Source organism: Aquarana catesbeiana, linkage group LG02, assembly GCF_042186555.1.
Source record: "Aquarana catesbeiana isolate 2022-GZ linkage group LG02, ASM4218655v1, whole genome shotgun sequence".
NCBI lineage: Eukaryota > Metazoa > Chordata > Amphibia > Anura > Ranidae > Aquarana > Aquarana catesbeiana.
This window is the reverse complement of record NC_133325.1, coordinates 707,531,555-707,559,202: the sequence shown is the minus strand read 5'-3', so window position 1 is coordinate 707,559,202 and position 27,648 is coordinate 707,531,555. Positions and strand designations below refer to the sequence as shown.

At 43.2% G+C, this 27,648-nt stretch overlaps 1 protein-coding gene across 1 annotated transcript; it reads right to left on the bottom strand.

The window, feature by feature from the left end:
• Positions 1-395: 395 nt before the first annotated feature.
• Positions 396-27,648, bottom strand: LOC141129146 (cell cycle control protein 50C-like). The gene is made up of 7 exons (XM_073616967.1): positions 27,297-27,648; positions 20,139-20,249; positions 19,507-19,617; positions 13,855-13,951; positions 13,177-13,320; positions 4,905-5,114; positions 396-1,877 (listed from the first exon to the last, which is right to left on the bottom strand). Exons 1-7 carry the CDS (start codon positions 27,501-27,503, stop codon positions 1,684-1,686), a joined length of 1,074 nt encoding a protein of 357 aa, XP_073473068.1. The 5' UTR covers positions 27,504-27,648; the 3' UTR covers positions 396-1,683.

The window sequence follows — 27,648 nt, the reverse complement described above, 5'->3', positions numbered from 1 at the left end:
TAGACTGAGATTTAATTGTCGGTTTGATTGGTGGCCTCTGTACTACTAGCCTCTCTGTCTCCAGTGGCTTCTTCGAGGGTCAGTGCTACATGTGTATACAACAGTGCATTTTACAGAGATAGGACATTTTTTCAGAACAAGATTTTTTTTCGGAACATGTTTTTTATGATGTAAAACAAAGGCAACAAGATAGGGGCATCCCTATTATTCAAGTTTGATGGGGTGATGAGGATATCTAGGTGAAGCACAATAGGGCCACATTAACAATACAGGCAAAAGGGGCAGCTGCTCCAAGCCCACTAGTTCATCCAGGTCTGTCATAAGATTGGTGCACAGCACATTTTTATGAGAATATTCTATTTTCATAAGAATAATTCAAGTATGGGTGAGCTGTATTAATTTTTTAGATGTAAACTTTATTCACTATATTTTCACCTCAATCCAGTACAATGTTTGCAAACTGAACACATAACTTACAATCTGGATGATATATTTATTGCATCTTTTATGTTGTTTTCTTGTAGCCCTGATGAAGGGACAACTGTTGATCCCCTGAAACATGTAGGCTTCAACTGAATGTGACCTTGAATAAAAGAAACCTTTGCACTTCAATATACCAAGTCTGGTACTTACAGTACCTCTTTACACACTAGCTTTCTAAAGAAGAAAACTAAACTGTCAGTTGCTGGTGGTAGACAGTGTCACCTCCCATCCAGCAGCAAACTACAGCAGGGATTTCTTTCTGAATGTTTAAAGTCCCTTTTAAAATGTTTTTTTTCTTTATTTTCATGAAAGTAAAAAAAACATCAAAAGGAAACAGTCATTACATCATGGCTATTCTGTGGATAATCGTGTAAAAACTTTGTCCATTTTTAAAGTCTAAAATACAGAATCTGTTTCTCACTATACATCCAAATTTACCCTAGGGCCTATGCTATATACTATGGCAGGTCCCATGGCATGCAATGTAATATATACTGAACATGATGCTGAAAGGCCAATTCTAGCAACAAAAATCAATTTGTGATTTTTGACAAGTTGAACCACATGCTGGTTTCATACATCTTTTGGGGACTTTGGGTGTGATCATATCCCCCCCTCACTGTAACTCATTCTATCTGACTGCCATTACAAATGACAGTGGAACACCTTCCTAATGGATCCTCCATGTAACTAGAAAAAATAATTCAGTACAGCCTCGTTATCAGGGATGCAGACAGAAACTACTTTGGACCCCTCTCTCCAATTGAGTCCCCAGGAAAAATATGAAGCTGGAGGAGTATTCAGCCTTCTGGTGTCCATCCTTAATTCAATTTGGGTGTGTTTTACTTTATCAAGAACCTGTAATGGGAAACATAGGGAGGCTGCATTGCTTTTCTTTCCCTATTCTGAAATAACTAGTTGCCTGGCTATCGTGCTCGCCCTTTGGTTTCAATACTTTGAGTGACTAACTCTGAACAAGTATACAGACCAGGATTTCTTTCTGCCTTCCTACTGGTTAGGAAAGTATCACACAGTGAAATGCATTAAAGTCACAGATAGCCAGGCAATTACCATTTTCAGAAGGAGGTCAGCAATGGCAGCCTCCACATCTTTCTAACTGTGGGTTCCCTTAAAGTTGATGTATAAAATAATAAAATTGGCATCAAATAATAGCTGGTGTTATAATTGTTCTGCACAGTTCTATCTTTCAGAAAATGGCTTTTTCTTCTTTGGTCTTTTCTTCAGATGCACAGCCAGCATGACAAATGCTGTTAAAATGATGGCAGCTCCAGTCACTGTGTATGCAATTCCCAGGAACATGTTACTTCCTCCACACCAAGAAAGCGTAGATAGAATTGCGTATTTTCTTCCTCCAAACTTCGATACTGGAAAATCTAAGAGTGCAGGTTAAGAACATAATTTATTCCATGCTTTGCTAGTAAGAGAAAGCAGCACCTCTATTCTAGAGCTGTAGCAAGGTAACATTTATCACAGCCTTCTTCAGACTTTTTACCTCCGGGGGTCAATAGCAAAAATTCCCATTACATTGGTGGTCAATAGGAAAATGCCACTTTTACAGAAAGCTGAAAGATATTTGATGTCATAAAAATAAAAATAGAAGATCCCCGCGCCACTAAATTAATAAATATATACTGCTGCAAGCACTGAAAGGTTAAACCAAACCCTAAAATAAATGAGTAATATTTGATGTCATGCTGCTGGTTTTGCCGGGTATCTTTGGTCCTGGAACTATCCAGGCGCCATCAAATTGGAGGTCATCTGTCAGAAGTCTAGTTGGAGGCCAAGGTGCTGAGAGGGCTCCCCTTGCAGCTGAGTGCAGCGCAACCCTGAAGGTGGAACAGGGAATGCAGTGCCCAAAGAAGCAGGGTTTTCCTGTGGCTGTGGCCTGATGACTTGATCACCATGGAGCAGCTGAAGCAAGCTGAATGCACTGTGTGGTAGGCGTGCTAGAAAGGAGCCAGACATAGTGGGTAGCTGGGAAATCCGGTAGGAGAAACAGAAGCCAGGTCAGGGGTCATACACAGTAAGATCAGTCATTAAGCAGATTAAGGATTTAGGTAGGGTCACTGGAACAAGCCGAGGTCATTCACGGTAAGACGGGCAGGAGTATAGTCGGTGAGCCAAGCCGGGATCAAGCAGTGGAGCACGCAGAAGTAGGTCAGAATATAAGCCAGGTGTCAAGCCAGGAGATCAGAATAAGCGGGTAGAGGAAGCCGGGATGTTCATCGGGAAGTCCAAGATCAGAATGCAGGAACACAGAGAACACAGAGGAGCTGGCGATAATCCAGCAACTCAGGGATCTCATCAGTGGGTTTATATAGGCAGTGGGCGTCAGCATCTATCACACGCCTGCTCACTCCTGTTAGCGCTGTCGCGTATCTGCGTACACCCATTAGCGCCATCGCGCAACTACGTATGCTGATGAGCCTGGAGGTTTGTCTGGTGAAGCCATGATGAGTATTGGCGACATTGCCAGTCCTATGGCCATTTCCCTGACATCATCAGCCACATCTCAAGAAGCCCCTAGTAACCTCTGGAGGAGGCTGTAAGAGAAGTCCAGTTAACAAACTGGCATTGGCGCGCATGTGCGGGCACACTAGCATGTACACAAGAAGAAATGTGCATATGTGCATGCGTGCGCGCACGAGCATGCGCATGCGCACACACACACGCATGCACTGGTGGCTAACGGCCTATTTAAACCGAGCAATGACATGAACACATTGCCGAGTGGTCTTTCAGCTTGTTCCTATTTGCCTGTACCCTGATCCATTTCCTGCTTACCTGTGTTTGACCCGGCTTGACCTTAACCCTTCTCTAGACTTTCGCCTGCCGACCTTGGCCTGTGATTGACTCTGCTCCTGTCTCATGCTCTTGTACCATTCTGCCCGACTGTGTGCCGACTCCGGCTTGTATCCCGTTCCTGCTTTAGTTTCACGTTCCTGTACCTGCACTGCCAAGTTGTTGATGACCCCTTGGCTTCTGTTCCGGCTACGCTCCTGCCTACTAAGCCAGAGTCACCGAGATCCAGTTCTGGGTGCCTGTCTGGTGATCTATGGCCATCGGTTACCTGCCATGCCTCAGCTGGTGCCACGTGATATACCGGCCCTCGTGCCACTCTTTGTCCTACACTCCCTATCATCACTACCAGGGGAGTTGGACAGGGGATGCAAGAGAAGCCCGCTCTACAGCTCAATCTCCACCTGGTGGAGATTGAGCTGTAGAGCGGGCTTCTCTTGCATCCCCTGTCCAACTCCCCTGGTAGATCTGCCTACTAAGCCAGCGTCACAGAGATCCAGTTCTTGGTGCCTGTCTGGTGATCTATGGCCATCGGTTACCTGCCAAGCCTCAGCTGGTGCCACGTGCTATACCGGCCCTCCTGCCACTCTGTGTCCTACACTCCCTATCATCACTACCAGGGGAGTTGGACAGGGGATGCAAGAGAAGCCTGCTCTACAGCTCAATTTCCACCAGGTACGTGACAGAGCCCTAGCTAAGAATGGCTGATCTATTAAGTGGAAAGATAGCCATGGAGTGAAGGCTAACAGTACTGTGAAGCAGCACTGTAGTTTGATGCACCTGGGTCCCTCAGCAAGATATAAGTCAAGGTTCAATCCTCCACCCACTATTCCAGACTCAACATCACCCACCACTGTAACGCTCCCTGTAGCCAACATACCCACCCCATCACTACCTTCAAGCTATTTTCAACAAATTACTGAAATATGTAAATATCTCTGCTTCTATTGGTTCAGTAAACTGTTAAAAGGCATTCCTGGTGTGGACCTCTCCTTTCTACATGGGGATGTCTCCAGGAAAGGAAACTCATGCTCAAGGGGCAAAGCAGGATCCATTGGTGTAAGGCCTAAAGCAGAGGTCCAGAGGACTGTCAACATGTACCGGTTAGGCTAGGATTGGGTTGCCCCACAGGCCCCCGCATGTGCAAAGGAGAGAATAGGATAGTTCCCTAGGTGAGCCCCGTGCCCATGATACACTGTTAAGGCAAGGTCATTGCCCTTGGGAATAGGCAGGGTTAAAGAGTGCACATGCTCGCCTACGACACAACAGCTCTGCCATGACTGTTTTTCTGCAACTGCTGTGAAGATAATTTAATAATCAGATGAACACCCTTCAAGCACTGTAACCTTTTGCCCAGACATAAATGTTATTGACTTCATTGGGCTTCATTCTCAGTGGGCGTAGAAGGCTGCGGAGCCAGCACAGAGGTTTTTTGGGAATAAAAAAAAACACCAGATGGTTTTGCTACCAATAAGCAACAGCTAGCAAGTGACTGTACATGTTCACACCAAGCATGTAACTGCAGGTTGGTACAGCAGCTCTCTTCCCCCCAATGTCTTTTTATAAAGCTCACACATAACAATCATTCACACAAAGGATACTATATTCTATGACGTAGGTATAATTCCCAGCAGGGAGGCCATTCGAAAACTGTTGTACACGAGAAAGACGACGATAGAGTTTCCTGAAGGACGGGAATGCGGCCACTCTCATCCAGTTTATAAAGTCATCATTTTTGTAACCATTGTTATTGGGATCGCTGGGATCGAGTTCGTAAGCAGGCTTTTGCCAGTTGTGTGGCCTTGCACTTCCTGCAATGAAAGAAAAGTAAATGAACCCACTATATCTATGAAAATGCACCTTGGCAGATTATTATTATTATTATAATACAGGATTTATATAGAGCCAACAGTTTGCTCAGCACTTTACAAAATGCATTGATTTGTGTTTTAGGTTACGCAGCAGTAAGTCTCCAGAACCCATCACTGAAACTCTATTTCTTAATAGTTCAAATAATTATTTTTTTTATTTGGTCTGATGATTTGCACATTCTGCACAATACTGTAGGTTCTTGTGAAAATTTGAAGTTTAAGAAAAGCCCAAACATAATTTTTTTATTTATTTTGTTGCTGTCTATATCTGGGGAGATTAACCATATCTGTTGGTCCTGAGGACCACTGTCTCTGCTACAAAAAGGTATAGGAAAAACAACATTTTTGAGTTGAAACTGAAACAGAAGGTAGGAGAAAATCTTCGGATGGGAACACTCTTTCAGATGACACCTGTCTAAGGTTTGCTCTCATGGATGATAGCCCTTGCTGCCCCTGTGAAGAGCGATCAGTAGTGGAGGGCAGTTGAGGGGCTGTTAACAGGCAGCTGGGAGGGAATATATATTGTCTCCTCACGGCCTGTTTAGACCCTGAAGAGGATGAAAGACCACACCGCAACTACATGCATTGCAGAGTGGTTGCAGTATAGTCCCCTTCTTATCATTGGGTTGTGTTCGTAGGCATTCCTGCCTGCCGAACGCTAAAGGGGCTTAATGTGTACAGCCCTAAGCCCCTGAATGTTCTTCTTTAGGTGGGCAGTAAAACCGCTGCTCATACGTCTGCTTTTATCACCCCCTAGCTACCTGTGTGAACGATGTATAAAGAGAGGCTATCCCCTTACTTTTTAAAGATCTTCTTTTACTTCTTGCTGTGTCTTTGGAACAGGCAATACAATTATTATAGCCAAAACAAAAATGTCCTTAAACCACCTCAATACTGGGCACTTTCACCCCTTTTCAGTCCAGGCCAATTTTCAGCTTTCAGTGCTGTCGCGCTTTGAATGACAGTTGTCCAGTCATGCAACACTGTACCCAAATGACATTTTTATCATTTTTTCACACAAATAGAGCTTTCTTTTGGTGGTATTAAATCACCACTGGGTTTTTTATTTTTTGCGCTACAAATGAAAAAAATCTGAAAATTTTGAAAAAAAAATTGTTTTTCATAGTTTCTGTTATAAAATTTTGCAAATAAGTAATTTTTCTTCATACATTTTGACCAAAATTTATACTGCTAGATTTCTTTGATAAAAATAACCCAAATCAGTCTATATTATTTTGTCTGTGTGAAAGTTATAGAGTCTACAAGCTATGGTGCCAGTCATTGAAAATTGATCACATCTGATGTACTAATGGCATATCTCATTTCTTGAGGCCTAACATGCCAAGAGAGTACAAATATACCCCAAATGATCCCTTTTTGGAAAATAGACCGTCCAAGGTATTTAGTAAGAGGCATGGCGAGTTTTTGAAGTTGTAATTTTTTCTCACAATGCTTCGGAATATGAAGAAACAAAAATGTCAGGTTAACAGGTTATTTCTCACACACGGCATGGGCATATTTGCAACTACACCCCAAAACACATTATGCTACTCGTCCTGAGTATGACGATACCACATGTGAGACTTTTTGTTTGCAAGTAAAAATCTTTATTTTTGCTAGAAAATTACTTAGAACGCCCAAGCATTATATATTTTTGTAGCAGAGCCCCTAGAGAATAAAATGGTGGGCTTTGCAAATTTTTATGTAACATGGTATTTGCATAGCAGTTTTTCTATCGCAATTATACCCACTAACACATAAATACATTTTAATTCATTTCAATGCACACAAATCCAATATAATTCCCACATTTTTGTAAAATATTAAATACGGTGTTGTGCCAGGTAAATAGATACCAAACATGTCATGCTTTAAAATTGCGCACGCTTGTTAAATGGCACCAAACTTCAGTTTTACAAATCTTCATAGGCAGTGCTTTATAAGCCTTTATTGGTTACCAGTTTAGAGTTACCCTGATGTAAGGAAGGGGCTCTCTGGGGACCCTGATGTAAGGAGGGGCTCTCTGGGGACCCTGATATAAGAGGGGGGCTCTCTGGGGACCCTGATGCAAAGGCAGACTCTCTGGGGACCCTGATGTAAGGGGGCGCTCTCTGGGGACCCTGATGTAAGAGGAGGCTCTTCGGGGACCCTGAAGTAAGGGGGAGCTCTCTGGGGACCCTGATGTAAGGAAGGGGCTCTCTGGGGACCCTGATGTAAGAAGGGGCTCCCTGGGGACCCTGATGTAAGGAGGGGACTCTCTGGGGATCCTAATGTAAGTAGGGAGGCTCTCTGAGGATCCTGATGTTAGGAGAGGCTCTCTGGGGACCCTGATGTAAGGGGGATCCGCACTATGTAACGATATTTTATATATTGTGACAGTAATCGATATATTTCACCTCGCATTTGTTCTATTGCCAGAGACTGAACCGGAATCCGGCCCGGATTTTTCCAGCCTCTGTGGCAGGCTTGGTTCCCTGTCCGGGTCTTGTGATCCACTTGAGTCCATGCTCAGGTGGACTTTAAATGACCAGGAAGAGAGCACAGCAGTGCTCTGGCCTGAGGCTCAGAAAGGAATCTGAGAGAGAGGAGCCCTGTTTGTTTGGACTGAAAACGAAGGTTTGCTTTACCTCATGTTTTGTGGGTGTCAGGGACCAGCCCCACACCGTATAGAGAGCAGTGTACAGTTTAGTTTAGCGCCGGACGGCAAGGATTTGTTTTACTGTTTTGTTTATTTTTATGACTTTGCAAACCACCTGTAAATAAAGCTGGCAACCCGCCAGATATTAAAGAAACTGCCTGTACGCTGACCTTCATTCTGAGAAAAGGTGATCCCCACAAGCTAATCGCCCCACAATATAATTAATATATATATATATATATATATATATATATATATATATATATATATATATATATAATCATTACTATCATCAGTGGTATCATAGTACAAACAAGATCAAAGTAGTAAATCATAGTACATACAAAATCAAAGGGGTATCTATAGCCTTCCATAAATCTTTCAATCCGGAGGTTCTAGACTCCTTTGTTGATCCCTTAGGTCATTTTCTTTTTCTCAAATTAAAATCTAACTCCTCTATTTTTACAGTGGCTAACGTGTATGGACCTAACCAAGGCCAGGGGAGCTTCCTGTCCATGGTTCTGAACAAATTAGTTTCCTTTGGTGGTCCCTGTTTCATTCTAGGTGGAGACCTCAATGTGACCGTTTCCCCGCCCGTGGACCCTTCCTTGGGTAAGTCTTCCCTCCCCCACTCCACTCTCACACACATCAAATCACTCCTGTATTCCGCTAAACTTGTGGATGTCTGGCAAGTGCAGCACCCATTTGAGAGAGATTACTGCTGTTACTCTGTAGCCCACAACTCTTATGCCCCATATACACGGTCGGACATTGATCGGACATTCCAACAACAAAATCCTAGGATTTTTTCCGACGGATGTTGGCTCAAACTTGTCTTGCATACACATGGTCACACAAAGTTGTCGGAAAATCCGATCATTCTGAACGCGGTGACGAAAAACACGTACGTTGGGACTATAAACGGGGCAGTAGCCAATAGCTTTCATCTCTTAATTTATTCTGAGCATGCGTGGCACTTTGTGCGTCGGATTTGTGTACACACGATCGGAATTTCCGACAACGGATTTTGATGTCGGAAAATTTTATAGCCTGCTCTTAAACTTTGTGTGTCGTAAAATCCGATGGAAAATGTGTGATGGAGCCCACACACGGTTGGAATTTCCGACAACAAGGTCCTATCACACATTTTCCGTCGGAAAATCTGACCGTGTGTACAGGGCATTATAATCGTATAAACTACTTCCTTGTTAGATATCCCACTTAAAACATCCCTTGGCAATATATTGTGGTCTGACCATGCCCCCCTACACTTAAGCCTGGCTTACCCACCTAAGTCCCATAAGACATTTTCATGGCGCTTGAACGACAATTTATTGAAAGACACCCCATGTGTAGCAGTGATTGAACGGACGATCCGTGACTTTATTCAGGATCACCAGTCTGACTAAACCAGCCCCCTTATTAAATGGGAAGCCTTAAAATGTGTGCTTCGGGGGGACATTCATACAACACGGCTCCCGCCTAAAGAAGGCCAGATCTGCCTGATATAGCCAGACTCCTGTCCACTATAGCTACACTCAAACTCGCACATAAACGGGACCCAGACCCTATAACAATTGTTGACCTCTCTAACGCCCATCGAGAATTGCTCTGCATACTAGATTCCCATTCCCTCATAACTAGGGACAGGGGACGTAACCGCCATTACACTTTAGTCAACACCTAGCTAGGGTCCTCAACCCGTGCCCACCACATTGACCCAGCCAACACATCTGCACCACCGATCAGCAAAAGATTAGCAACACTCAGGGTATATCAGATGCCTTTCGACACTACTACTCTCTCAGCTGTATAACCTGCCCTGGCGGCCTAAAAAAAAAACATACAGGGGACCCATATCTCTCCAGCATGGAGGATTACATTTTAGAGACGGCCCTACCACAGATAGATGCCAAAGAGTCAGCTGATCTGGATAACCCTCTATCGGTAGGGGATTTCCTAAGTGCCATCAAAGGGCTGAAATCTGGAAAGTGCCCAGGCCCCGACGGGTTTTCCCCTAGGTTCTAGTAGTCATTTGCCCAGTCCCTCGCCCCGTTGCTCTCAGCAGAGTTCAATTCCATAGACGACTCCCACTTACCATCTAATGACCTTTTATCCACTAACATCTCTGTCCTCCCCAAACCAGGCAAGGATCCCTCTCAGTGTAGTAGTTATCAGCCGATTTTGCTCCTCAACTTAGACATTAAACTTTTCGCAAAAGTTCTAGCGAACCTATTATCACACCTTTTGCTCTCAGTCGTTCATAAGGACCTGGTGGGTTTTGTCCCTGGACGAGAGGCCAGGGACAACACCGCTAAAACTATTCACCTCATTTCTTACATTCAGAGACACAACTTAAAGGCATGCCTTCTATCCTTTGACACAGAGAAGGCATTTGACCGGGTCAATTGGCAGTTCTTAGGCCTCTCCATGGAACAGACAGGCCTCGGTACCACCTTTGTATCCAAGGTTATGTCACTGAACTCCCAGCCCTCTGCTTCTGTTATGGTTAATGGTTCCTTGTCCACACCGTTACATATCTCTAATAGTACCCCCCAGGGATGCCCCCTGTCCCTTTTTATTCTGGTAATAGAACACCTGGCTAGGGCCATTAGGCAAAACAATTCCATAGTAGGGATCCAGACACCTTGCTCCAACCACAAACTTTCACTTTATGGCGATGATCTCCTGGTCTACATCCAGCAACCACACACGTCCCTGCCCTCCTTGATGCATGAATTCCACAGGTTCGGGGAATTTAGTAAATTCAAACTAAACATGTCTAAGACTGAAGCCCTTAATATCTCTTTATCGCCCACTACCCTCGCTCGGGTACGGACTAACTTTTCGTTCCAATGGGGCTCCAGAGGGATCTCTTATTTAGGGATAACGATTCCCTCCAACTTATCGGACCTCTATACACTTAATTATCTCCCCTTACTGACCCGTCTTAGGAAAGAATTAGATACGTGGAAATCTTCCTCACTGCCTTGGTTTGGTTGCATCAATACACTCAAAATGGACACCCTCCCTAAGCTACTTTATTTCAGACGGTACCTATTACTGTCCCCAAACGCTTCTTCAGTTCCCTGCGCTCCATGTCAATACATTTTATTTGGCACCAAGGCCTATCCCGCATCCGTCACGCATTGCTCACATACCCAAAAATTCGAAGTCTGGGACGGTGGGCCTCCCAGAATTCGAACTATACCATAGGGCGGCCCTGTTGTTTAGGATATTGGAATTGATCCCCCTTGCCCCTTCCCTAAAGCATCCACCATGATAGAACAAGACCTCTCCACCCCCAACCTACGGGCCCTACTGTGGGGCTATGGGCAGAATCTGCATTTACTTTCCTCCTCCCCATTAACCACAGCTGCCTTACATTTATGGTACAAAAGAGGGCTGCCATCGGTTCTATCCACAGACCCCTCACCCCTCACGTCATTGTTTGACCACCCCGCACTGCCTCAGGGGATGGGGTCCAATGTGGTAGGCCCATACTCACGCTCTACCTGGCCTGTAACAGGCTCATTTGTAAATCCCACCTCAGGTACCCCTGTTGTACCAAGGGACCATGGTAACTGGCTCACGACCCTTCATATAGCCTCCTTCTGCTCTGATTTATTTTTTTCCTCCCAAATTCATAGATCCTTGACAGGTTACGAACAGCTCTGCTCTTTCTCAGAAACACCCAGACACTTGCGCTCTACTATCTACAAATTACAACATTCACTGCTGCACGATTAACCCCTCTCTTACACCAGGAGGTGGTCCACAGATCTGGGAAAGGAGTTCTCTTTAGTTGAATGGCAAAAGTCATTCCATTTCACGCACAAATCCTCCATATCCTGCTATACCCAGGAAAAAAACTTTAAACTCCTCTCCAGATGGTATAAGAACCCTCAATCTCTACATAAAATATTTCAATCGGTACCTCCCTCGTGTTGGAGATGTGGCTCGGCCGAGGGACGTTATTTACACATTTGGTGGAACTGTACAGGAATACAACCCCTCTGGTCGCAGGTTTTTACCATATATAGCAGCCTATATGATCGGTCACTGGCACCCACCTCAGAGATAGCTTTATTATTCATGCTTCCTGGCTCCATAGCCTCCCAAAAACATGCTTTTTATTGTCAGCCGCCAGACAACTTATCCCCCTATTTTGGAAAACAACTACCCCCCCCCCCCCTTTGTCTTTGTGGGTCTCAATGGTCAACGACATTGTGCATATATGGAAGAGATGCTAGCCCTAGTCAATGACATTTATGAAAAATTTAAGGTCCTATGGCTCATTTGGATTGACTTTTCTACCTCGGACTCTCTGAAAACTATGCTGACACCCCATGGCCAACACAGAAACACTTCCTGATTCCATCACATAGGTTTGCTGCACCAAGGTTTGCTCAATTCCCATCTGACCCTCTCCCCTCTTGCGCTTTACCTGAACTTCTCCCCTTTCTTATTTCTTTCTTCTCTCCCTTTCTCTTCTCTTTCTTTTTTTTCTATTTTTATGTCTCCTCAACCCAAACCCAAATGTTCTATTCCCCAACTCTAACAAGTTTCACTTCAAGACGTAAGGGGGTTTTAGCCTCTTGATATTGCAAGATATCTATATGATGGTACTTCACTCAGGCTTATATTTTAACACACACTGGATATGTGACTTAAGTTGTACGATTTTCTGTAATGAACATCTGGTCATTATATATGTTCTTCTATTTTGTTAAACATAATAAAAACATATTTGACGCTAAAAAAATATTTATTAGTTAATGAAGTCCAGCGTTGTCTTCCCTGCAATAGAAGTTCTCCTTGTACCGTCCCACTAAGCTTCTGTGCTACCATCTTGACACTTTTGTCTCTGTGGGAGGCTCTTTCTTCCTGATTTTCATGTGCATGCATGCCACTGGATCTTGCACATGCACAGACATGATACGGGTCTCTGCCAAGTCCCAAATACTTCACTTATGCCAGATGGAAATCGCATAATACCTTATCCTTCACTGAAACAGTGCCTCCTAAGATGTGTGATAAGGACAACCCCCTTGTCATCCTCACCTAAGAGAAGAATCAGGAAGTGGCAGGAAATTATTGGTATTTACTCTGCCAAAAATAATTAAACTATCTGCTATTGTGTAAGGGGGGAGGGTGAGGGAAACAATGGGAGGTTTCTAATATTATGGACAATGGTCTGCTTTAATATACAGTATAATAGTGTGCCAGGCTGAAGTTTTAGTATTTATTTGATAGAAACAAGTTCAAGGTTATGGTAGCAGCTTTTCTTTGGCTTTCTTAGCCTCCTAGGCATTCTTGAATAGATCCTGTGCCTGCCTCTACTATTTATTTTATATACTTTACCTGCAAACGCCTGTATTAGGTTGTCTTGCGGTTTGGGGTTATTAAACTTCACATTCTTATCAGACCACCATGTGTTTCCTGTCTTGAGTAGAGGGACTGTGATCTTGGTAGAAGAATCAGGAAGATAGAATAGTGATATTGTGTCTGAGGACAATAAACAGCAAATGTTGAAACGTGCAAATACTCCCACAAAATACAAAGTGTGAAAGTATCAAGTAGAGGAAGATAGAAAGAAAATGGTGTATGTACGATAGAGAGCGAGGGAGATGGAGAGACTGTGAGATTGCCATTGAAATAGGTAAAGATTTTAATGGGTAAGTGCCAGTAGTGTGGACTATATCAGTATAAGATAAACAAGACATTTTAATGATCTAAATCAGCCATTCTTAACCAGGGTTCTAATGAAATCCTCAGGTTTCTCCAGGAGTTGCTAGGGGTTCCTTGACCCCCCATCTGATGGTGCCTGCATAGTTTTGAATCCAAACCCACTTGGTAGAGCCAGTGGCATGACATCAATGTGCGTTTTAGCCAACTGTAAAAGTAGCATTCTGGCTAAATTAACTTTAGCAGGGGTTCCTTGAATTTTTTTTTTTCTTTTCAGTTTTCAAGGGATTCTCTGGGGTAAAAAGGTTGAGAAAGGCTGAACCAAATATATTATCTAATCATTCTTCTGCTCACCATTAAACATACTGTTGGCAATAGCACCGCAGGGAGCCATTGGGGTTCCATTATTGTAAACGGAAAATGGGGCGCAGTAGCTGAGTTTTTGGATGCTCTGAAAAATATATATACAAAGGTCAGTTTAAAATGTTTCCCATTGGTATTAATTACACAGCTTTTTTTTTTTTTTATGAAAAGTTGTAAAACTACAGTTTAGGTTTTTGGATTTTCTACCTTACTTTTATAAAAATAAATTACTGAAAACTGTAGTAGATGTATATTCATACCAACTGCTTTATTGAGACAAACAAGTAGTGTAATGTAGCTCTGTATCTTTATAGTATGATCTTCCTGTGCAACGAGCAAATGGTTGTCCTTCAGAACTTGACTTCTGCCACTTCCAGCCAGAGCTATCTATATACAGTAGAGGTTGCACCTAAACAGTGCCGTGTTGTGGACAGCCTGGTACATTGGTAAGTTTATGCACACTGGCTTAAAAAACTTTGCTTCTACAGGAGTTTTGTGTTCTGCCTGTAGAAGCAGCTCAATGTTATCCTATGTATCCATGCACATTAGGACATTAAGAGGCATATTTTGAGTTTAACGTTTAGAGGCAGAAAAAAAGCGTTTTTTACTCCATAGAGAACAGAATTTTTTTAAGCCCAGTGTGCATGGAGCCTAAAGTGAACAAAGAATTTAACCTGAGTATTTTAATGTGAACTGATCTTCTTCTCTTTTTTGTCCATGTAGGGCAAAATAAACAGATCAGTTACCTCCATCTCCTTCCCGGCTGCATATACCCATCTTTCCTTTACTTCCCCAATGCTCACACAAGACGGGTGACATCACCGCTCCCTCTGAGCTCCAACACCAACTGAGGCTAAGTATAGCAATGCCTGTTGCAACAGAGAAATACCCTACAGGGAAGAGCTGGTGAGGCGAGTATAAAGTTGTTGTGGGAGGCGTTCACACAGACATACTTTTCTCTGAATCGGTAAGGTGTCAGCATTTCTTTAAATTGAAAGACTCCACCTGAATATTTTTCACATAAACAATTTTTATACCTCAGAAAGGTCAAGATTTACATTTCAACAGCTGTATTCTTAAAGGCTAGGTTCACCTTTTTCCCCCTAAATTCCAGCTCCCATATGTACCAGTATAGCATTAATGTACTTCTTTTGTAAAAATAAAACAGCTTTGCATTTATTATAAGCACGCTTACCTCATTGTCCTTATGGCTGTTTCAAAACACTGCTCCATTATTTGTTCCTTATTTCCTGGACAGACTTTAGGTCATGACACAGGAAGGAGTTGACCAGCAGAGGGTAGATGATGCAGGGTGTGTGCTAATAAGATCAGTTGGTCAACCCCTTCCTGTGTCATGACTTAAAGTCTGTCCAGGAAGTAAGGCAGAAGTAATTGAGCAGTCAGTGTTTTAAAACATCCATAAAGACAGTGAGGAAAGCACGTGTATAATAAATGGAACGCTGTCTCATTTTGGTAAAAGACGTACATGAATGCTATACTGGTACATAGGGGACCAGGAATTTTTAAAAAGGTGAAATAAATCTATACTGAAGCCTGTTTAACATATTATTGGAGGTTATGAATGTCTACTTTTGATTTATTTGTGTTTCCCTGATAAAATATATGTATGCTAGCTGATGACATATATGACATAATTCACAAGAAACGTAATTTAAGAAGCTCAAAGGTAAAATCTCCATTATTGCACTTTCCAATGTATCATTTTCCAAGAAGCCGTAACTTCAACGTGTCCGTCATGTGATTCAGAAAGTGAGGAGTGGTGAGTAATTCCTGGTTTATTACACCTTTGCAGCACTTTGCTCCTGTAGATGTCATTGCACAACAAGAGCTTTATAAACAGTTTTCTCTTGAAACTGCCTTTCTATAGACATGCTGTATAGATCTCATCCAGCCATGAATTCACACTAAGCCTTTAAATACCTTTTTTGATGTATGTATGACACCTACCTACAAAAGCCACTACCCCTTTCAAAAAACCTACTTGTGAGTTTAATGCTTCAATTTGAGGTGGTCTGAATGCACACCTGACTGGCCCGCCCAGGCTGCGGAACTGCATCCCCTCTTCCCCCCCATATGTCTATACTGGCTTGGGGAGTGGCAGTTGGTCTATAAGGACGGTGTAAATGTGTGGTTTTACATGTTGTTTTTATATTATCGCTTTTCATTTCCATCTGTTAAGAACACTTTATCACACCAAAATATTTGCAGAGTTGTCTCTGAAGAAGAAGCTAGAGAGAGTGAAACACCGCTCCAGGTGAGTCTCCACTGTTCCCACTGCAAACTAATGGGTGCTGGCCCTGTACATCACAGGAATCCCAATGTGAAAGTCTGGCTGGCAGCACTTCCATAAAATCACCTTTATTGATGCAGAAAATTCACGACAATCCACAATGTACAAATGAGGGGTATAGCATTTCCTAACGCGTTTCGCTGTATTCTTGGCACTTAATCATAGCTTAATGATCTACATGAGCTATGATTAAGCGCCAAGAATGTCATTTGTACATTGTGGATTGTCGTTGGGAATTTTCTGCATCAATAAAGGTGATTTTATGGAAGTGCGGCCAGCCAGACTTTCTTCACATTGAAGAAGAAGCTAGTTGACTTTGAAACGCGTTGGAAACAATATGCGACCTCTGCCTAAAGATTAGTCTATATGTATCATATTATCTGATTCTGTGCTTGCTTTACTATATGAAATTTTAAATATTATTCTGTGTACCCAATTTTACTGTATCTTTAATAAATTGTATACATTTTTATAAGAAAAACAAATACCTTCTTGAGCCTTTAAAGTCCCACCCCATGGGGGAATCATAATTCTAGGTAAATCGTTGCACAACAAGAGCTTTATATACAGTTTCCTCTTAAAGTTTAACTGCAACCAAAACCATTTTTTTAATTTTGCATAGACTACAGAGGGTTTAGAAACTCCATCAGATTTTTACTGTTGTTTTTGTGACCATTGTGGAAACTTCACTTCCTGGCCTGGTGACACAAAATGCAGTAAGGGAAATTTCCTCAAGGAAAAAAAAAAAACAGACACCCAACTCCTCCCAACTCAATTAAAGTGCATTTATCCTCGCTCCCTGTTCTGAGACGCAGCAGGAAGTAATGGTAAATGTTCTTAATACAAGCGATTCAAGAGACAAAGCAATACAAAACATAGGCTCTACATGGTGAAAAGGTGTGTGTAGCGGTGTCATAGAGGCTTGTGCGTCTTAGGCCTGGTGCCTGAGAGGGCTTTTTGCCAGAGATGTCTGAGTCTAAGTCTCCGTTTCCACTAGTGCGACTTGTCATGGTACTTTAGACATATAAAGTTGCATGACAAGTCACAGCCCATTGATTTCAAAGGCACCTATTCCAATCTATGTGACATAAAGCTGCAGCGACTTTGAAAAGGTGCCTGCACTACTTTGATGCAACTTTGATCCAGTAAGTGTAAATTTGGATCAAAGTTGCACCCAAAGTCGCATCAAAGTCGCACTCCAAGTTGCACTAGTGGAAACGTAGCCTAAAGCCTGCAAGATTTCCCTGCTTTCCTGCTGCACGATATAGTAATGAGAAGTAGAACAGGATTTTGTTGTTTGGACTGGAGTGCATTGCAGAGAACATTGCAGGGAGAGCACCATGCCAAAAAGTGGACATGGTTGGATTAAACTGAACTTTGGGCGTGGCTTAATAGATTCTGATCAGAAACAATGAAGAAATCTGAGATTTAATTCAAATTAAACTCACCCACTGCTCTGTTCTGTAGAGATTGCCTCCCACCCCCATTACACTGCCCTCCTTCCCACCAGTACATTTTGCCCCCTGTGTGTAAACAATGCCCCCACACACTTTACCCCCCCCCTGAATACATTAGGGGTTAAGGGTAATAGGAGGGAGGCAGGGTGGCACCCCTCTCTCATTCCTGCAGAATATCACTCCTATCACTCTACCCCTATCCAGGCAGAACATCACCCCTGTCACCTGCCTATCCCATTCCTGCTAAAAATCACTCCTGCCACCCATCTCCCAGCCCTGTAAAACATCATTCCTGCCACCCTACTCTAAGTCCTGCAGAACATCAATCCTGTCACTCCTCTCCTATCCCTGCAGAACATCACACCTCTCACCCCTCTCCCAGCCCTGCAGAACATCACTGCTGTCACCCTAGCCCATGTACTGCAGAACATCACCCCTATCCCCCGCTCCCAGCCCTGCAGAGCATCACTCATATCCCCCGCTCCCAGCCCTGCAGAGCATCATTCATATCCCCCACTCCCAGCCCTTCAAAACACATCTGCCTCCCTCTTCCCAGCCCTGGAAAACATCACACCTGTTGTTTGCCCTCTCCCAGCCCAGCAGGATGACAGGAGAGGAGAGACACAGCACTGTTACTAAACAAAGGAACTTGTCAGAGACCACGGAGCTCTCCTGAACCGCCTCTACATGGCTGCAAAAGCTCAGAGCTCTGTCCTCTAGCAACCAGACCAGCCTCTCCACCCATAGGACAAGGTAGGAACTGCAGCAGACTAGCAGGAAGGGCAGGAAGGTGTCCAGTGCGGGGATGAAGTACAGCAGAGCAGAAGAGTCTGTATCTCTTCTCCACTTTTGGCCCAAATACAGAGGCAGAAAGGGCTCTCACTTCACTTGTTCTCTGTGCAGCATGGCATCAGAAGCAGTCAGTGCCTCCTCTGTCTCTACCTCACCCTCTCCTTGACCCGAAAGTGACAGACAACGGAGTATGTTGAAAATGCTATATAGTCTGAAGAGTACAGAGTGCTAGTTGGGGCTTAAAGGCTAGTCTGAGGTTTATTTTATTTATTTCAGGTACTTATATAGCGCTGTCAATTTACGCAGCGCTTTACATATACATTGTACATTCACATCAGTCCCTACCCTCAAGGAGCTTACAATCTAAGGTTTGAAGTAAAGTTTAAGGTGCTGGTCTCAAGATAGGTTTAAAGGGGTGCTGATCTAGGGTCTGAGGAGAGTTTAAAGGGGTGCTAATCTAGGGTCTGAGGAGAGTTTAAAGGGGTGCTGATCTAGAGTCTGAGGAGAGTTTAAAGGGGTGCTAATCTAGAGTCTGAGGAGAGTTTAAAGGGGTGCTAATCTAGAGTCTGAGGAGAGTTTAAAGGGGTGCTAATCTAGAGTCTGAGGAGAGTTTAAAGGGGTGCTGATCTAGAGTCTGAGGAGAGTTTAAAGGGGTGCTGATCTAGGGTCTGAGGAGAGTTTAAAGGGGTGCTGATCTAGAGTCTGAGGAGAGTTTAAAGGGGTGCTAATCTAGGGTCTGAGGAGAGTTTAAAGGGGTGCTGATCTGAAGTCAAAAGGGGAGTTTAAGGAGGGCTGATCTGAAGTCTATAAAGCAGTTTAAAATAGGACACTTTATTGTGGTCTGGTAGGGAGTTTTAGTTTTGAGATCTAAAGAGAAGTTTAAATGGGGTGCTAATCTGTGGTCTGAAGACCACTACTACACTTTGTTATTCGGCAGCTTACTCAAAATTTCTTAATGCAATGCACACATTGACATGATGCGCGTCCATTTGTGTGTGTTGCCACACTGTAATAGTGTGATCCCAGCCTTGTATTTTTATACTTCTTCAGTCTTTTTCAAAGAATTCATATAAATAAACCAACCTCCACATTAGTTACATTTCTCCCAAGTAATTGGGCATCATATTTTGATATTACATATCGGCGATGATTCTGGAAAAAATTGCTGAGTCCATAATACATGAAGACATCTCCCTGCAGAAAAAGAAACATCCTGTGTTAAAATAATGAACTTTAGCAGTAAAGTTAGGCTTTAAAGCAGTGTTTCTCAACCTTTTTTCATTCAAGACACCCTTTAAAATTATGCACACATCTTGAGGCACCCCCATTCAGTGCTGATGAAGAGGGGTAGGGCAAATAAGGATGCTGTGCAGGCACACGGCATCCTCCTTATCAATTGACATCATTGGTTATTAGGACGCCGGCGCCTATAAGGTTGTAGAAGTTTGTAATGGTACACAATGAAAACCTGTGGCTTTGTGGAACTGAAAGGCAGGCTCGATCCTACAATTTTTGGACAATTTTTGGGCATTTTGTCAATGCGCCCCTGACTAAACCTGCTTCTACAGTATGTCTGATAGTGTATAGTTATACATATATGTAAGTGGAAGAATTATTTATTGATTATATATGCACTCTCTGCGTACTTTGCACTTTGGTAATCATCTTTTCTGCTGTATTATGATTTCTGTAGCAGATATGCTGTATTTACTTACCTGGAAGTTCTCTTTCACACTGAAGTTGACAGTGCAGGTGCACGGCTTCTCCGAATTGGAGGAATTCATTCTCAGTTTTGTACATTCTGAGCAATTATCAGAATAATTTATCTGCGAACAGAGAATAGCAGAGGGGTAACCAATACACATGAGCCCTGATGCCATCACCTACCTTAGTTATTAACCAAAAATATTTTAGCTTCTTAAAGATAAAAAATTCCCAGAAATATTAAGACATTTTAGAATAAAATGGAGTATATGAGCTATCAAGGAGCAGGCATCTGTCGTTATTATCCTTGCATGGTTTAGTGGTTAGTACTTCTGCCCTTAGTCCTTAGGGTCCTTAGTTCAAATCCCAACCAGGACACTACCTGTATAGACTTAGTATGTTCTCCCTGTGTATCCTCCCACACAACTAGGGCCATCTTTAATATTGATTGGACCCTGAGTAAATGTTTTCTTGGGCCCCGCCCATACAGTTTCGCTCTCCACCTGCTCTGAGACATACAATAAATAGCAGCTAGACTTAAAATCAGTTTGCTGTATCAGATCAGGAAGTGATTGCGATTGATTGCCAGAGGTTACAGTGTATCATTACCTTTACTGACTGGTTGCTAGAGGTTACATCACACATTACGGCTCACTGATTAGTTGCTAGATGTTACAGCACATGATTTCTGCTTGTTGATTGGTTGCTAGAAATTACTGTACAGTAATACTGCTCACTGATTGGTTGCTAGAGGTTACAGCACATCATCTCCTCACTGCAGGATGCATGATATACATATGAATGCCGCCTTTATTTACATATCTATGCCACCACATGCAGCTATTTACATATGAATGTTGCTGCTATTTACATATGAATGCCGGTTATTTACATGTAAACACAAGGTCTGCAGGTGAGTCATCTGTACACAACAATAGGGCAGAGCTGGGCAGCATTAGTAGCAGCACTTCACACTGAGATATCAGGACACAGCAAGGGACAAGGGAATTTAAACTGGGATAGTTGGAAAGTATGAGGCAGCTGCTTTGGGCCCCACAACAATGACAGGGCCCAGGGCAGCTGCTCCTTTTGCCCTGCCTTAAAGACTGCCCTGTACACAACAAGGACATTATGGTTGGTTAATTAACTCCTGTCTAAACTGGACTTAGCATGTGAGGTAGGGACCTTAGATTGTAAGCTCTTTGAGGGCAAGAACTGATGTGAATATACAATATGAAAATGGCCGCACTATATACATAGTTGTAATAAATAGATTTCAGGCTGCACAGATGGTCTGGGTCTTTGATTTAGTAGTGAAGCAAGGATAGGAATAACAGCCCAAAAGCAAATGAATGAAATACATATTCAAAACCTTAAAAATGAACTTGTGAGAATAGCAATGGTGAAGTTGCCATTCATGACTACATTTTATACCTAGCTTCACACCTATGCACACCTATGCCCTGTTGTAGCGCACAATAAAATGTGTGTTTTACTATATGTTACTACATAGCACATGCACAGATGTTAAAACCATCCGGTTTATGTGTGTTGTGGTGTTTTGGCAACCAATTTAATATTTATATACTGTACCGTATATATGTGTGTGTGCGTATATATATATATATATATATATATATACACACACACTGGAAAGCAGCATAGTATTTAATGTTTATTCTGGAACAAACATACAAGGGAAGTCTTTATACAGCGTACACTGAAAAAACTGTTTTGAGATTCCTTGCTCTTTTTCAAGTTCAGCAGGTATACTAGTTGGGTAAGTAAGCACTACACATTTAGCTGAATAGGAAGAGGAAATACATAATCTACATCAGTGTTTCTCAACCTTTTTGTCATTCAAAGCACCCTTTAAAATTATGGACAGTCTCAAGGCACCCCAGCGCTCCGTGGTGACTTATATAGGCTGAGACCCCGCCCCCTTATGATGTCACAGTCCCTGGGCATGCTGGGACTGTGCCGTTTTAGGGGGCGTGGTCACCGAGTGATGTTGACCACGACCCCTAAAACGTCACAGTCCCAGCATGCCCAGGGACTGTGATGTCATAAGGGGGCAAGGTCTCCGCCTATATAAGTCACAACGGAGCGCTCAGAGAGCAGTCCAGCCGGAGAGAGCGTCGTGTCAACATCTGGAGAAGATAAGAGGGAAGAAGACAAGAAGCCCAGAAGTCCGGACCTCCGCTGGCAAAAGAGCGGCATGAAGACAGCGGAGGAGCCGGCAGAAGAACTGGAACACCGGGAGAAGAGGCCAGAGAGAGCGGAGAAGAACCAACCGGATGCCGGGAGAAGAGGAACCGGAGGGACCCCCGAAGCCGGAAGAAGACCCCCGAAGCCGGTTGGTGGCCAAGACCATACAGCAGTTTAACAGGACAGGTTCCACTCAGAACAGGCCTTGCCATGGTCGACCAAAGAAGTTGAGTGCACATGCTCAGCGTCATATCCAGAGGTTGTCTTTGGGAAATAGACCTATGAGTGCTGCCAGCATTGCTGCAGAGGTTGAAGGGATGGGGTTCAGCCTGTCGGTGCTCAGACCCCAGAAGGAAGCCTCTTCTAAAGGCGATGCACAAGAAAGCCTGCAAACAGTTGGCTGAAGACAAGCAGACTAAGGACATGGATTACTGGAACCGTGTCCTGTTGTCTGATGGGACCAAGATAAACTTATTTGGTTAAGATAGTGTCAAGTGTATGTGGCGGCAACCAGGTGAGGAGTACAAAGACAAGTGTGTCTTGCCTACAGTCAAGCATGGTGGTGGGAGTGTCATGGTCGGGGCTGCATGAGTGCTGCCGGCACTGGGGAGCTACAGTTCATTGAAGGAACCATGAATGCCAACATGTACTGTGACATACTGAAGCAGAGCATGATCCCTTCCCTTCGAAGACTGGGCCGCAGGGCAGTATTCCAACATGATAACGACCCCAAACACACCTCTAAGATGACCACTGCCTTGCTAAAGAAGCCGAGGGTAAAGGTGATGGACTGGCCAAGCATGTCTCCAGACCTAAACCCTATTGAGCATCTGTGGGGCTTCCTCATATGGAAGGTGGAGGAGCTCAAGATCTCTAACATCCACCAGCTCCGTGATGTCGTCATGAAGGAGTGGAAGAGGACTCTAGTGGCAACCTGTGAAGCTCTGGTGAATTCCATGCCCAAGAGGGTTAAGGCAGTGCTGGAAAATAATGGGAGCCACACAAAATATTGACACTTTGGACCCAGTTTGGTCATTTTCACTTAAGGGGTGTACTCACTTTTGTTGCCAGTGGTTTATACATTAATGGCTGTGTGTTGAGATATTTTTAGGGGACAGCAAATTTACACTGTTATACAAGCTGTACACTCACTACTTTACATTGTAGCAAAGTGTGATTTCTTCAGTGTTGTCACATGAAATGGTATAATAAAATATTTACAAAAATATGAGGGGTGTACTCAATTTTGTGAGATACTGTACATGATGTATTACCCCGATAGATACTTGGAAGCTACTACTCTACATTATCACAGAATACCACCTGGATTTTTCTATCCTTTTGGGATGGGTTTGTGTGTGCTGGGCCCCTCTCTGGACCCCTACATACACCCAAAGCTCTCGGGACAGACAATTCTGGTGGCCCTCATTTCTCAGCATCGCAGGTTTGACCTAGGCTGCTGTGTAAGTATTAGGGAGAGTTTGCCTTACGTCTTCAGCTACTCCCTGTTATTTGGGTCAACCATTAGAGCTCATTGATACATATTTACACATACATATATTTTTTGCAGATATATCATGACCCGCTCCTGAGAAAGTCCACAAAACGCATAGAGCATATTGATGCAGATATACTAATACAGATATGTTTCATTTCAACCAGACCATGTTATGTTACTTTCAATTCCTGCAACTTTTTGTTTTTTTAATATGGAGTGCATATTGGCTTATATTGTCCTACTATGTTATGTGCTATCATGCTTTTTCTGTATCTGCCAAAATGTGTGATTTTATGCTCACATTTTGTTATATTATCTACATTCCTATATATACATATTGCTATGTGTCATGCTGTCCGACAATAAATATGCTTTTTACTTAGGTTTATGTCATGTGCCTTATATAAAGTCCTGCACTCTTCCCCCCCTTTTTTTACATGTGATGATTATATTATATTTGTTGTAAGGTGTCTTTTGTTTCGTCAGAGCACATGGTGTTCCATGGGGCCCGTGGAAGAATTATCTTCTTTTTTTTTCTCTGATGGTATTGAATTTGGTTAATAAATTTGGCAACATTTCACTCACTTTACAAGCTGCTATGTATTACTTGCAGAATGGTCTTTTCATTGTATGTTAGGTAATGCAGGCTGGTTTCTTATCGATGATGTGGATGGCAAACTGTATTTCCTCTTCCTATTTACACATATGTGTAGTGCTTACTTAATTTTTTTCGAGGGTCCCCTTGCTGACAAAACCTAGTGGTGGGGAGAAAGTACTGCAAGAGACAACCCTGAATTTAAGGTAAGTATTCTAGCAAAGGCTGATTTTTTAATCTTTACCTGGAGTTCCACAGCCCTGTCAGGGTAAGGGATCTGATCTTTTTCTGCCCCCTTTCCTCCCCCGTTGTGACCGGACAGTGAAGGAGAAGCAGCACACTGATGAGCTAATCTCTCTGTCCTCCTTTAAGCATTCTCCTTGTTCTCCAGCACAACTGATTGGCTAAATGTGCTGCTCCCCCTTCTTCCTTTGATCTCTGCTGTTCAAACTATACAGCAGACAACGGTTCAAACTATACAGCAGAGGCTGACACCAAGTCAAATTCAGGCATGTACACTGCTAATAGTTAAAAGAGAAGCATGGCCAAAGTTGTTTTGGCCACACTTCTCATGTGGGTCACAGGATTGCACTTACTTGTGCTCTCCTGTGACCCAGAATCAATCTAAAGTGGGCAATGTCACAGAACAGTCAGATGTCCAGTTCGCTCAGTTCTTTGGCTTAGAGCTGGCGGGGGACAGCTGCAGCATCAGACTGATGCTGCAGCATGGAGGTATTTTTTTTTACCAAACCCAAAATTAAATATATTTAGAGATATATTAATAATTGCAGAGCTAAATTCATTTGTATCTTTACATATGCCTAGAGTTCAGCCTTAAAGCGGATTTCCAATCCCCCAATTCTATTTTTTTTTTTTTTTTTAATACTCCACTTCAACTTGCTCCACTTAAGCGGAGTTCCACCCATATAAAAGTCGGCAGCTACAAAAAGTGTAGCTGCTGACTTTTAAAAATCAGACACTCACCTGTCCCATGGTCCAGCGATGCGGGCGAATGAAGCCACGCTCCTCTCCACAGCGCTGGCATTCTGACTGGCATGTCAGGAGGTCACCTTCACTTAAAGCAGAAATTCAATTTTTGGGTGGAACTCCGCTTTAATATGCACTCTTTAGATAGTGTTACGAATGTAGTCCTTTTTATTTTTATTTAAATTGAATAAAAGTACCTGGATCTCAGAAGCTTGCAGGGTCCATCCCCAGTGTGGGCGTCTGAAGCCCTCCTGTATCTATTTCTGGGAATCAATGCAGCTGGCTACCCAGCATGCACCTCCCAATCTCGTGGCTGCACAGCAATGCCATAGCGTGGCGCTCATTCCTCCTGACACAATGCCATAGCAATGACGGCTTGGGGAAGGGATCACCGCTCCAGGTGGATGTGTGGAAATGGCACTCTCCTTAAGATGGAAGCATGAGGTGCAGGCTAAGCATATAGCAATTAGTAGAGGGAAGGTATGGACAGCCGCACCCCAACAAAAGCGCCTCCACCATGCAAAATAACAAAAGTACAAACCACAACGGGGCACAGGATAAAAAACAAACGTTTCTCACACTCCCAACAGTGCCCAGTTGGGAGTGTGAGACGCGTCAGTTTTTTATCCTGTGCCCTGCTGTGGTTTGTACTTTTGTTATTTTGAACGGTGGAGGCGTTTTTGTTGGGGTGTGGCTGTCCAGACCTTCCATCTTCTCATAGCAATGACGGCATCGCTGGAAGTTCCTGTCCAGGTTTATGATGGGAAATGGCATGAGATTCCGGTATCAGGCGACTCCCTAGGACTCCTGGGATACATGACGCCGATATCCCGGGTGTCCATGGGAAGAGCCCAATGACGTAATTGCCTAGGCAGAGGGACTAGGAAGTGCTCCAGAAAATCAGAAATTACAGGCATATAGAAAAATAAATAAAAAGAAGTTACCATTTAAAAGCGAATGCCTGCAACAAGCATGAAGTCAATGAGTCTGAAATGCATGCACACCGCTCCAGGCCAGACATTAGTTAGTCCAAGCAGGATGAGGATGGCAGTCCTAGAACCTGCACCTATACACATTAGAACTAGATCCACATTTTAATCTCCACACTGGCTTATTCACATTCCTATACGCCAGCCTTTCATAGTGATAGGCCAATAGGAATGTATGCTCTGTGGGAGGGAGAGGGCAAGCTTGGACACTACCAAGAGCTTTCCCCAGACTTGACTGTATGTTAAAATAAAACTATAGTTGATGCTATGAAACTGCCACTTACATCAAAAAGTAGGAATCTCCAGGTGCCTACATGTCCTGATCATTTTAGTATCCCCAAACATTGGTGTGTTCTGATATAAAATAGTTATCTGTGATCTTTTTTGGTCACTTGCTTGGGCTGCATCTCTTCTGCACCTCACTATTGGCCCATCACTGAGATGGATGCCCTCACTAACCAATAGTGAGGTACAGAAGGCTACAGGGGTAGGCCAGTGTCACCATTCACAGGAGCTGGTTCCAATTTTCATATTAGCACTCAGGCTTCCTTCCTAGGCACTCACCAAAAAAAATAGGAAACCAACTTGAAGACATTAGTAAATGGCTTTTATTCGACGTAAGTGACAGTTTGATGAGCTGTTAGTGAGTTAGTTATTTTCATGATGTTAAGTAAAATGTTTTACCAACGACAGAGCAAATTTCAGTAGGAACATGCATTAGCTAATATGAAGGGATTAAATGTAAGAAATTGCATCATTATTATACATACTAAATTAGATCATTCTGTGTATTCTTGAAAGAAAGTAACAAACCCTTCCATGCATTTCAAGGTCCCATTTGTATTTTGGCTATGCTACTCCTTTAAAAATAATTTTTGAATGTTTTACTCACCCATATTTCTTTAACATTTGTCGTTGCTACAATCCAGCTGATCCCCACAGCCAGACAAAAGAGTCCAATGATGAAGAAAGTGCTCAGGACAGACTCAGCGGTTAGCAGAGGTCTCCAGGCTGGTAGTCTCTGCTGTTTGACGGCTGTATTATCAGGACATTTGGATACTGGGAGGCCCCCCTCCTCTGCCTTTTTCTTTTTCCCCATCTTTTACCAGCTCCTGGGGTCTTGTGCTTCCCGAATGAGAAAATCATACACCCGTGCTTGCTATTTGGTGTCTGTCTCTGTCTTCAGGTGAGTGGAGTGAATCTTTTTTGAACTTCCTGGAATTACTGATTAACTCCAATGGGCT